Source organism: Rhincodon typus, chromosome 36 (genome assembly GCF_021869965.1).
Source record: "Rhincodon typus isolate 14 chromosome 36, sRhiTyp1.1, whole genome shotgun sequence".
Lineage (NCBI taxonomy): Eukaryota > Metazoa > Chordata > Chondrichthyes > Orectolobiformes > Rhincodontidae > Rhincodon > Rhincodon typus.
Genome location: NC_063367.1, coordinates 21,373,234 through 21,386,120, shown reverse-complemented (window position 1 = coordinate 21,386,120; position 12,887 = coordinate 21,373,234). Strand labels below are relative to the sequence as shown.

Genomic DNA, 12,887 nt, shown 5'->3' with positions numbered 1-12,887 from the left:
CAGTCAGCCAATCCTTTATCCAGGTTAGTATGTTGCCCCAAACAGCAGTCTTATCTTATTTATCAGCCCCCTGTGCATCACTTTGCCAAAGGCCTTCTAGAAATCCAAATAGACTAGGTCCACTGGCTCTCCTTTGTCTAATTTGCTCATTACCCCCTCAAAGAGTTCTAATAAATTTGTCAAACATGATCTCCCCTTGATGAAGCTTGATGACGGATTCCTATTTTACCATGTACTTCCAAGTACTCAGCAATCTCATCCTTAATAATGGACTCTAAAATCTTACCTACGACTGAGGTCAGGTTAACCAGCCTACGGGTTCCTGTCTTCTGTCTCCCTTGCTTCTTAGCAGGGATGTTACATTATCCATATTCCAGTCCTCTGGGACCCTTTCTGGCTCTAATTAATCCTGAAAGATCACCACCACTGCCTGTACAATTTCCTCAGCTCTCTCCTTCAGAATTCTGGGGAGTAGTCCATCTGATCTGGATGATTTATCCACCTTCAGACCTTTCAGCTTTCCCAGCATCTTCTCCTTATTGGTGACCACTACACTCACCTCTGTCCCTCGACTCTTGAAGTTCTGATATGCAGCTGTGAGAACAGTCAGTTTCTTCGCCATTTTTTGTTCCCCATTACTATTTCACCAGCCTCATCTTCCAGCAGTCCAAAGATCATTCTTAACTCTCAGATGTTATAGAGTCATACAGCATGGAAACAGACCCTGTGGTCCAAACAGTCCATGCTGAACATAATATCAAATTAAACTAGTCCCACCTGCCTGCTCCTGGCTTATATCCCTCCAAAGCTTTCCTATTCATACATCCACCCAAATGTCTTTTAAACATTGTACTGTACACGCATCCACCACTTCATCAGGAAGTTCATTCCACATGCGAACCACCTTTTGTGTAAAATATTTGCCTCTCACGTGTTTTTTAAATCTCTCTCATCTCACCTTAAAATGTGCCCCCTTGTCTTGAAATTGCCCATCTTAGGGAAAAGATGGCTACTATCAACTCTATCTATATCTCTCATTATATTATAAACTTCCATCAGGTCATCTCTCAACCCCCTATGCTACAGTGAAAAAAGTCCCAGCCTATCCAGCTTTTCTTTATAACTCAAACCTTCCATGTCTGACAACTTCCTGGAAAATCTCTTCTGAACTCTCTCCAGCTTTCTAATATCCTTCCTACAACTGAGCGACCAGAATTGGACACAATATTCCAGAAGAGGTCTCACCAATGTCCTGTACAACCTCAACATAATGTCCAGACTCCTATACTCAAAGGACTGAGCAATGAAGGGAAGCATGCCAAACTTATTCTTTCATTCCTGTGTATAGCTCATCATTTTTTAAAAGATGCCTGTGGAGATTTAATACTTGTTTCCTTAGAACACACTTAACACACTATATATACATTATGAGCATGAACTGACTTAGAAATCTATTACCTGTTCTGTCTTCATTGATTAACATAGACACAATTATTTTAGCACACCTAGAATTTCTTTGCTGCCTCAACCAACTACCATTCAACCTTAATATAATCTGGAAAGAGGCTCTTGTAACTTCTAACATGTTACACGACATCAAACTTTAGCAACAAAGTCCCCCTCTCACTTAACACTCTTGTTCTTACATTTACTGGTGAGTCACATTATTTGCTAAGCAAAGCTTGCATTATCAAATCTTCTGCATCGTTATTTTTCATCAGCTTCAACTGGAAAATTTGTGAAAGCTTTGAAATTATAAGGAAAGTCAATTAGCGAAATGTTTATGGCTTCTTACAGAAACAAAGGCAGCTTTAGTCGTAGATTAAAGGCAAGCCATAGTTAAACCACATTCTCCTTCTGACAAAGCATGAGAATTTCCTTTTACCAGAGATACTGCAGTACTGAGACTGAAAGATTACTAGCTCTTTAAAAGAAAAAGTAATTCAATTTTTCCTTTTCTTGACTTGAGACTTTTTTCTTCTCTATAGTATAAATATGTTAAATCTTACCATTGACTGCAAAAAGAATCAAAGATATGTAGCAGTCTACTTTTGTCTAAGTTGAACATGACTGACACACACAAATGCTTGATGCATAGAAACTCTATGTAAAAAAAAGTCTGTCTGCAACCCACAAATGTATTTATGCTAACTTAGATGCTGGCAGAGAGAAAGTCATCAGAAAAGCATGTAGCACTACTATAGTTAGCACAAATCTAGCTACTAAAAGGATTTTGACTTTCCTGCGTGTGGGTTTGTGACGTGAACAGGTGAAGAAAGATCAATTCTACTAATAGCAACCTAATACAAGAAACACAACTTCCTAATCATTAGCTCTCAGGTTCTTCATTAATGGTTGATTAATCTTAACTGGTATCAACTGCTGCAGAAAACCTAAATTTAAAAAATGATTTTGCGCTGAACAACTAATGCAAACGTATGGTAAAATCTGACTTATAGAAAGCCAGCTGTTTCCCTTGGTTGAAGGGTCAAAAATTAGGGAGCATAATTTTAAAGTGAAAGACAGGAGGTTGACAGGGGATTTGAGGAAAACCCTTTTCACCCAGAGGGTAGTGGGATCTGGAATGCACTAACTGTGAGGGTAGTTGCAGCTGGAAACCTCACAACCTTCAAAAAGTACTTGGATAAGCACATGAAGTGCTATAACATTTAAGACTATGGGCCTAATGTGGGAAAATAGGAGTAGTGTAGGTAGCATATTTTTGGCAGTACAGACCTGACAGGTTAATGACCCCGTTCTGTACATTATGGTTCTGTGAATTCATATTTTCTAGGATTGCTTTGATCAGTTTTGAATGCACATTTAATTCAAGTCAATACTATGAAGCAAAGTTCTGCTCTCCTGAGCTTTTGGCTAATAATTAAAATCCTGGGATACTGAAATATCTCCATGGCAGGCAGACGTAACACTGAACATGGCAGAGAAATGCATAAAACAGTGAGTGCCAGATTACATTTAGGTTTGTACTGAGTTAGCTGAGCTCAGCATGGACAATGGGGGAGTTAGCATAATCTTAAACTCCAAAGACCAACCACAACTGCTGCCCCAAATCACTCTCAAGACCCTAACTAGAAATTAAGAGTGTGCACATGTGTGCATGCACTAACCCCAAAACAAATAACTTAGACCCAATTTGCTACTCAGTGCTGCTAGTTTCTGCTGAGATTAATTTCATAATCAGTCCCAGGCTCAGATATTATAATGTTCAGAACAAAGTGTTGGTTGGAGTAAAATTAAGTCTCAACACATACTTTTAAACAAAACTGAAGATTAAAATAACAGAGATAGTAGGAACTGCAGATGCTGGAGAATCCGAGACAACAAGGTGCAGGGCTGGATGAACACAGCAGGCCAAGCAGCATCATAGGAGCAGAGAGGCTGACGTTTCGGGCCTAGACCCTTCATCAGAAAAGGGGGAGGGGAAGGGGGTTTTGAAATAAATAGGGAGAGAGTGGGAGGCGGATAGAAGAGGGATAGAGGAGAGGATAGGTGGAGAGGAAACAAACAGGTCGAAGAGGCGGGGATGGAGCCAGGAAAGGTGAGTGTAGGTAGGGAGTTAGGAAGGGGATAGGTCAGTCCAGGGAGGACGGACAGGTCAAGGGGGCGGGATGAGGTTGGTCGGTAGGAGATGGAGGTGCGGCTTGAGGTGGGAGGAGGGGATAGGTGGGAGGAAGAACAGGTTAGGGAGGCAGGGACGAGTTGGACTGGTTTTGGGATGCGGTGGGGGGAGGGGAGATTTTGAAACTTGTGAAATCCACATTGATACCATTGGGCTGCAGGGTTCCCAAGCGGAATATGAGTTGCTGTTCCTGCAACCTTCGGGTGGCATCGTTGTGGCACTGCAGGAGGCCCAGGATGGACATGTCGTCTGAGGAATGGGAGGGGGAGTTGAAATGGTTTGCGACTGGGAGGTGCAGTTGTTTGTTGCGAACCGAGCGTAGGTGTTCTGCAAAGCGGTCCCCGATCTCTTTTCAGGGAAGCATCTGTTTTCTCACTGCACTTCTATAAAATGTGCATAGATTGTTAAACCTCACTGAATGAGCAAACAACAACAGTGACACCACACGAGGTGATGGGACGAAAAGACACAACTGGTACATGTAAAGCCCTGTAGGTGGCACTGTCTCATTAAAATCATCTTAAGGTGAGTCCAAACACAGCTATCAGGATATTGTAATTTGGCTATCACGACAGAAAATCAGATTCAAGTTATTTAAATAGGAATTCGTTGAAACTGAAATGTGAACAGCACATAATAATGAATAGGTTATATTGCCACGAGACAATTTTATGTAGACTAGAAGTAGCCTGTCAGTGTCAAGCACAACCACACATTGCAAGACAACAAACCTCAAGTTGACGAACACAAGTTGGGATGATTATCTGCTATATTGGAGGTCAGACAAAAATTGCAAGAGATGTTTGAATAAACAATGATGGATTATAAAATAAAATCCTTGATGCAACAGCAACACTTTGCAAGAAGTCACTTTATGACCTTTAGGTTGCAAATTAAAGCTTCAATGATAGTGAAAAATATCTAGTCAAAGTAACTTTACATACAATTAACAGAGGTGCATGCAGCTAAAGTTAATACTCCAAACTTAGTCAAGTTAAAATTAAAACACAATTATCCTCTTTTACGAATTTGTAAAATGCATACCATGGGAAAAAAAGATTATACCGCTGTGCTGTTAATAAACCCACAAGTTAGAACCGATTGAGATTCAGGTGTTAAAAGTGAAAGAGTTAAAACAGTTGTGTAAGTACAAACCTAACGGTACAGTTAGCGAAGCTAGGTCATGCAATAATTTGCTAAATCAAGTCAACTGCAAGTGGGAGTTGAATAATGCAAATGCTGGGCACAAGGCAGTAGGAGAGGCTAGTGAAAAAGATTGGTATAGCAATAGAATGGCCAAACCCAATCAGAAACAGTGTGACCAGATCTCCTAGAGTTTGGAAGAGATTTCCAGTGTAGGACAGTGGTGATCTAAGTCCCAAATATATGGTTGTTTTAAAAGGAAACACTCAAAACACGTTCAAAAGTACTTTACTCAATATGTTCATAATTTACTTTTCAATTTTATTTTTCTCTCCTGAAGGTGCTGTCAGGGAAATGCCATTGCTGCAATACTCCTGTGGCTTACTCTATTCTTTAGCTGAGTCTAGACAGCTACTTTTGATTCATATTTCACCAACATGGGTCATAACAGTCAGATTTATTTCAACCTTCAACACATGCTCGAGCAAGATCAGACAATGAGGACTTTTTCTTTGTCCCAGATTTCATTCCAAATTTACACTGTTACTATTTTAACTGGGATGTTACAATTGACCTCAGTATTTTCATTCGGGGTGCTAACGGCAGGTATGGAACTGTCCTGCAAAAAGTGAATGCCTTCTAAAGATGAAGGTAATACAAGGAACATGTAGATAGATTTTTATGCAAGTTTGGACTACTGAACTAACAAAATCTTGATTCTCAGTCATCAGAATAAACAACATAAACTGTGACACCACGAATTATAGTGGTACAGAAATTGACAAGATGACCATGTGACAAAAGGCAACCTGGTCACTCCTAGTCATTTGGTTACTGAATTCAGTAATTTCTCATAAAACTGCAGGCAAGTCTGTAACTCATTATTTAAAAATCCCTCAGCTTAGCTGGCCAGATGGCTGCTTTGCAATGTAGTGTGATGCCAACAGTATAGGTTCAATTCCCAAAATGGCTGAGGTTACCATAAAGGACTTCTCAACCTCTCCCCTCACCTGAGGATTGGTGACCCTCAGGTTAAACTACCACCAGTCATCTCTAATGAGAGCAGCCACCCTATGGTCCTCTGGGACTATGGCAATTCAACTCCATAGTTATAGTACAGTTGGCGCGAAATTCATAATATGCCTTAATTTGCTACATTATAAACAAGCTTTAACATGTTAAGTACTCTCATTTTCAATATTCCATGCAACGAATGTTAAATATAGAAAACGGATTGGATAACTTTTACTGAAGTTAGGAGATATCATTGTCTATGGCAGTTGGATACAGCAGCAAAACTAACTGCAAAAAAAATGCAGTAATTTATAGAAAGATGTCATCCTTATGCATTGAGTGTTACCTTCTAAAATCTGAAAGGCAGGGAGGTTAAGCAGTTCCAGATGTCAGTATCACTTTCTACCCCAGATTAAGGGTTAGGTAAGAGATGCTTCCAGATTTGACACACCCAATTGGCCAGATTTTATTTACCATTTCTGAGTCACTGTAACAGGCCTGTCCGGCACTGTCCTTGGGCCTCAGCTCGGGCCTAGGTTGGTCGGGGGAGAGAGGGGGCTCAACGAAGGGGCCATCATACTCCTCTTCCTCAGACTCTCCCTCCCCTTCAGCGTTAGAGCCTCTAGTCAAGAAATCAGAGCGGGTCCGCGCCATGCGGGCTTTCTTTTTGTGCGCTGGTCTTGCAACCTGATTGACCGAATAACACAAACATATCAAAATACAAGAAAAATTCCCAAATGACATGATCGCTTAGCCCGAGTCCTAAAGGTGACTACTTTGCAATAACAAACCATCCTCATCTACAAAGGCATAGCTAGGAAACAACAAAGCAATGATTAAAAAAAGAAAAGCACAATATAGGAGTGAAGAATGCGACAGCAGCAATTTCAAAATACCTTCTGTATATTTAATTAAAATATACTAGGTTCCTTGTAAATAGTGACATCATGCTTGTGCAGCATTCAGCTGTACTGGCCATAGGTTTTCAAGCTTGACATCCAGTTTTTACTTAATTAATGAGGGTTCCTGCCTATGGTTACTCTACAGTGGCTCCTGTTAGAAAGTGCAACATTGAATGCCAGATGAAAGATTGCCAGGTCCAAGATTGTGCTTCGATGTGATGTTCCCACAATCAGACTGTAGACGACCGAGGTCCCTGCTCACTTGAGGAAAACAATTACTTTCATGAGAAACTCGAGAGCAATTGATAATGTGGAATGACAACCTGAAGTAAAAAGCATATTTAGCAAATGGGAAAGATAAAACATATATGGAAGAAATAGAAGATTGAGGCATTTTATGCTTGTGATACCATGTCTATAAATTGTAAATTGCAAATATTGGCTGTAAGTTTCGACTGGTGCGCAGAAGACTGACTTTAAACAATCCTCATTCACCACAAGCACTCACTCTTCAGAAACTCCTGTTCTCTGTACTGGTCTCTTTCACAAATTACTCAGGAAATATGATTAAATTGCTTACATGAGTTAATTTTAATCGTGATGTCGTAACCATCTTTCCTCTGAAAGCGTGTCCTTCTTTGGAAAATTCAGATTTTTCCAGATTCACAGAATCTTTGTCAAACCTGTGAAATGCAGTAGTAAAAATAAGCAATATTCAACTGTATCATGGTAGATTTTTCATGATTTAGAAGCAAACTGTGTAATTTAGGACTCTTCAATAGCCCAGTGGATATACATAAAAAGAACATTGTAGTCCTGAACAACACAGACCAAGATTCAGCTCCTGTGTAATCTGTGGGACAATTTGGGCAGACAATTTTCATCCTCTTCCCAGTTGATGGGAGCAGGGACACGGTTCCTGCTCCTGATCTCTATCCAATGATCTAGCTCATGCAGATCATCAAACTAAGCAAATAATCAAAAGTGGCAACGTCGCAAATCCCCACCTTTCAGAACAGAAATTAAACCAAAGTTCCAGCTCCCTTCAGAGGAGGTTCTAAAAAACCCCCATCTCAATAGTCAAAGAAGCAGACAGTTCTGCCACTGTCTAGGCTAACATTTATCCTTCAACTGCAGTAACAACAGATTATCTCATCTTGTATTTCATGAGCTAGTTGTGGGACCTTTCTGTTGCAGTTTCATACACTGCAACAGTGACTACACTTTCAAAGTATTCAACCTGGTGTGAAATAATTTTGTTTGTTCTGATATCTTGAAAGGTATTGTACAAGTCATAAGAACGTGGTTACGTTTGGTTGCAAAAGCACCACCAACATTCTTCCCCAGCCTCACATCAAAAACAATTAATTTGACATGGTGTCAAAGGAGTGCCAGCACCCTGACAAGAATGAACAGCAGAAAGAGGCTTTCTCTAACTTAATAATATCTCCCCAGGACAATACTCAACTCCATGTTGAGGATTCCTTTACAAAGTACCCTCCATGTCCATTAACCTCTAAGTCAACATCCCACAGTTAGACAAAGGTATTCAGAAGATGGAGATAAATGTCACTGAGAAATGTTTTTCTTTATTAAAAAGTTGTGACTCAACATTTTACCTATTTTGTGCTATAAACTATTCATTAACCAATACTCATACAACAACAATCACTGAATAGTTTACATGATAAACCAAGTCCTCCAAACACACGAATCAGCAGGTTAGAATTCCAAAACTAGAAGAAAATCACTAGCAGGGATGATTATCATTAGGTTTCTGTTAGTGGAGTTCTGAATAATCTAGTATTTAGGACAATCCACGTAATGTTGCCACATCAACCTATTTTCAGGAATTTTACCTGCTGACGCTGAACTGATCCCTTTTCCCAGCAGTCAGATAAGCTACTAGATAACTGTACACTCATATTGAAAATTGTCAAACAAGGAACTACTAAGGAGTTTAAAAAAACCCTTCTGGTACCATTTCAGACATGTTATCAATTTAATTCTGAATTGAACGAAATCCCTGAAACTTTGTGTAGTCTCAAAACCCTCAAAGCTCTCAACAAATTATATAATGACAAACTGGATACAGTGCTCATTCATGAGTTTAGTTTTAAGAGGAGAATTTGGCCACCATCGACACTGCTTTAATTCTGCAATTCTAATTTAACCCCATCCTCTCTGTAACATGCTTTTACCTACTTCTGCAGAATTCTACTCGATACTGCAGTTCACTTTACATCTCTTAATTCTGATGGTCTACAGTTTCACTTCATTCTCTCGGTTTCTTCATTTCTGTTAAAGCTCCATATTTACACAGCTCCTGCCACTACCACTGCCTCCATCGGATTCACTACTTTTGCAAGAATGCAGTGCCACACTTCTATTCCTGTCTCTCCTTTCAACTAATTCTGGAGAGCTGTATCGCCATACTTCCACTGCATGTATCTCTTCCTTTCTTTGTAATTTTATATGACTGCAATTTATGCCTTTGACTGTGTACTCGACTGTTGTTTTCCCTCATCAGATGTGACATGGAACCAGATTACAAATAAAGCAGTATTAAAAAGCCACACAAAACATGAATACAATATCTGTTTTGATCTTGTACAATCTTGTGTTTTTAAGAACATTGGCTACTATGCAGTTACATATAGGCAATATATTTAACAATGCTCCACATTAAAGAAAAAGTGCTGGAAAAAACCAGATCAGGCTGGCTCAGAGGACAAACAATCAAGAGTTAACATTTTGAGTTGAAAATTAGTCATCAAAGGGACCACAAAAGTTGGACACTGCTATAAACCGAAATGTACCAATAAAGTATTTTTCTCTACAACTTGAAGATAAGAGGAATTGTGCAGTGTGCACTTTAGCTACAAAAGACAATATTAATTTTCAGAGCAGCGAGGTTGATAATTTGAGAGAAACAGTGTGGCACCTGGAGTCTTTGAGTTAAGGAAAAATTGCCTAATGACAACCTTTGGATTGGTCTAGTTGCACAGTGCAGTGTAGTCAAAATCACACACTTTTCAAGAGTGATAAGACAAAAAAAAAGTAGACTCTAAAGAAAATACTCTAATGTAAGAAAAGACATAGGTCCACTCATTCAGCTACTCAATTGAAGATCAATCATCGTTCTATAGATTGAATTTTAAACACTGATGATACTGATTTTCCTGTTAATGACGAAATGTGATGTGAATTATTTTTGTCTTCAATAGTAGTCTGTCAGGCATACTGATTACCTTGGTGGCTTGATTGGGTGATTACACAATTACATTTGTCACATTTGGAATAGTGGAGTTGGATTATCAGTGCATCTTCCTCTCCAAAGATCCTGCTAGATCTATTAAGTTTTTGAAGCATTTCCTATTTTTAATTAAGATTTACAGAATTTGCTTTATTCTCCATCTTAAGAAAAACCAAAAGAAACAGGAGCAGGAATAAGCAGATGAGATCACAGATGCTCTTCTATTTTAAGGCCATTTTCCTGCAGTGCCAATCTCAGTCCTGAACATACTCAATGACTAAACTTCCACAGCCATTTAAGGTAGATAATACCAACAATTTATTACCTAAGTGGAGAACTTCTTCCTCACTGCACCCTAAATAGTTTGCCCCTTATTTTGAGACTGTGTCCCTGGTCTTAGATTCCCTAGGCAGACGTAAAAATCCTTTCTGCATCAAGCCCGTTGATTGTGTAAGAATCTTGTTTGAATAAGAGCAACTCTCATTTTTCTAAACTCCAAAGAATATAGGCTTAAGTCTATTTCATATTTCCTCACAGGACAAACCCACCGCCCTAGGGAATCAGTTTGGTGAACCTTCATTGCACTGCCTCTATGGTAAGTACAAAAACCAAAGTTGCTGGAAAAGCTCAGCAGGTCTGGCAACATCTGTGAAGGAGAAAACAGAGTTAACGCTTCAGGTCTGGTGACCCTTCCTCAGAACTGGTTCACAGTTCTCCTTCACAGATGCTGCCAGACCTGCTGAGCTCTTCCAGCAACTTTGGTTTTTGTACCTGATTTACAGCATCCGCAGTTCTTTCAGTCTCTATGGCAAGTATATCTTTCCACACATAAGGAGACCAAAACTGCACACAACAGTCCAAATGCAGAGTCATCAAGGCCCTCTATAACTTCAAGACATCTTTATTCTTAAACTCATATCCTCTTGTACTAAAGACCAACATACGTCTTGCCTTAATACCTACCTGCTAATTTTCAATGATTCAAGAACAGGATACCTAAAAGCCTTGTGAAGGTCAATAATTCCCAGTTTCCTGAACAGCCAGCTCCTGTTCTTATTTCTTAAGGTCTTAACATTTAAGAAACATTCAGTATTTCCATTTTTCTAATGAAGTGGATAACCTCACACATCTGTATGTTGTATTCCAAATTTTGGAATTGGCAATTTTTTGTTCACTCACTTAACCTCTCCAAATTCCCTAGAAGTGTTTTTGCATCACCTTCAAAACTCCTAATCCGTGCACTGGTCTTTCTAAGGGGAGTAAATAATTTATAATAAATTTAACTTGATGTGGATCAAGAATTAAATCTGTTAACTATCAATATTAATTACTTCCACCTAGTTATTTTTTGTCAACTGCAAACTTGAAAATATTACACTTAATCCCCACATGCAAATGCATCATCGATATAGATTGTGAATACATGGGGCCCAAGCACTAATCCTTTTGGTGCTAATAGAATCCCAGTTTGTCAATCTGAATGTGACCCATTTATTCCTTCTCAGTTTTCTGTTCATCAACCAGTTCTCAATTCATGCCAATACATTCCCCTTAATTCACATGCTCTAATTTTGTTTGCTAATCTCTTGTGTAGATCCTTATCAGAAGTTTTCTGAAAATGTAATGATCTCACATCCACCAGTTCCCTGTTACCTATTCTGATAGTTATAGTCTCAAAAAACTCCCAATAGGTTTGTCAAACATGATTCCTCTTTCATAAATCCAAGCTGATGTTTCGCAGCAACCTGTTTTCACAAGTCCTGAGATTCTCTATTATTTCTGGAAGGATTTAGTATTTTCCTCCATGAAGGCAGACACAAAGTATTTCTTTAGCTCCTCTGCCATTTCTTTATTCCCGATTATATATTCTCTTCTTGGAATGAATTCAGATTGGTTTTTGCTAATCTTTTCTTTTTACATACCTATAGAAGCTCTTATGACCCATTTTTATATTTTTCATTTAATCTTTTTTCTTGGTTGTCCTTTTAAAATAATGTTTTGTACAAGTCGCAGAAAGCAGCGACAGTTTCCACTACAGATTCCATTATACCCGAGCCAAATAAAACTCTCTCCACACTGATTTATACACTCCCAAATCAGTTACAGATCAGATGGAGGACAAATTAGGTCTCTCAGAGGTCAAACACAGCTTGGAAGAAAATGCATAAGGAACTAGAATGTTGGGAAGAGGGGCGATAAGCTTAGAAGTTTCCATTATACCGCTGCGTTAAACTAACCCAGGCCTGGTGTAGTATAAACAGATGCAAAACTCTCTTCAACAATGTTACAAAGCTTCACCCTCAGACAACAACCTGTATTCACTATTTCCCCCAATACTCTCATTTCTGAGTGAGACTGAAAATTAATTGACAAGATTATAAACAATTTTGTGGGTTCACCTGGACGATATATCCTCACACACTGCTTGCTATAAAGACTCCATCTCATTCTCTCAGTTCCACCGTCTCCATCTCATACATTGAGATGAGGCCCACTTCAACAAGGGAGCCTCTGAAATGTTCACCTTCTTCCTCAACCGAGGACTCCCCAGCACCGCTGTCGACAGGGCCCTCAACCGGATCCAACCCATCTCCCTCACGTCTCCCCTCACTCCCTCTCTTCCCTCCCGCAACAGCGATAGGGTTCCCCTTGTTCTTACCTGTCATCCCACCAGCATCCACATCCAGAAGATCATCAGGCACCATCTCCGCCACCTCCAGTGAGATGCCACCACCAGACATATTCCCCTTTCCTCCCTTGTCCACCTTCTGCAGGGACCGTTCCCTCCGGGACATCCTGGTCCACTCTTCCTTCACGCTCAACAGAAACACTTCACCTGCACTTCCCAGAATCTAGTCTACTGCATTCGCTGCTTACAATGTGGTCTCCGCTACATTGGGGAAAAGAGGCGGAGACCGGGTGACCGCTTCGC

General features: G+C 39.7%; 1 protein-coding gene across 6 annotated transcripts in view; it reads right to left on the bottom strand.

The window, feature by feature from the left end:
- Positions 1–12,887, bottom strand: part of myo9aa (myosin IXAa) — a 308,137-nt gene that overhangs the window by 60,545 nt on the left and 234,705 nt on the right. For 5 of the 6 annotated variants that reach the window (XM_048617105.1, XM_048617106.1, XM_048617108.1 and 2 more), the window contains 2 exons: positions 7,280–7,382; positions 6,272–6,484 (listed from right to left, as the gene is read on the bottom strand). In XM_048617105.1, coding sequence (XP_048473062.1) covers positions 6,272–6,484; positions 7,280–7,382 — 316 coding nt within the window. The remainder of the gene's footprint in view (positions 1–6,271; positions 6,485–7,279; positions 7,383–12,887) is intronic. The other variant, XM_048617109.1, reaches the window with a different exon arrangement.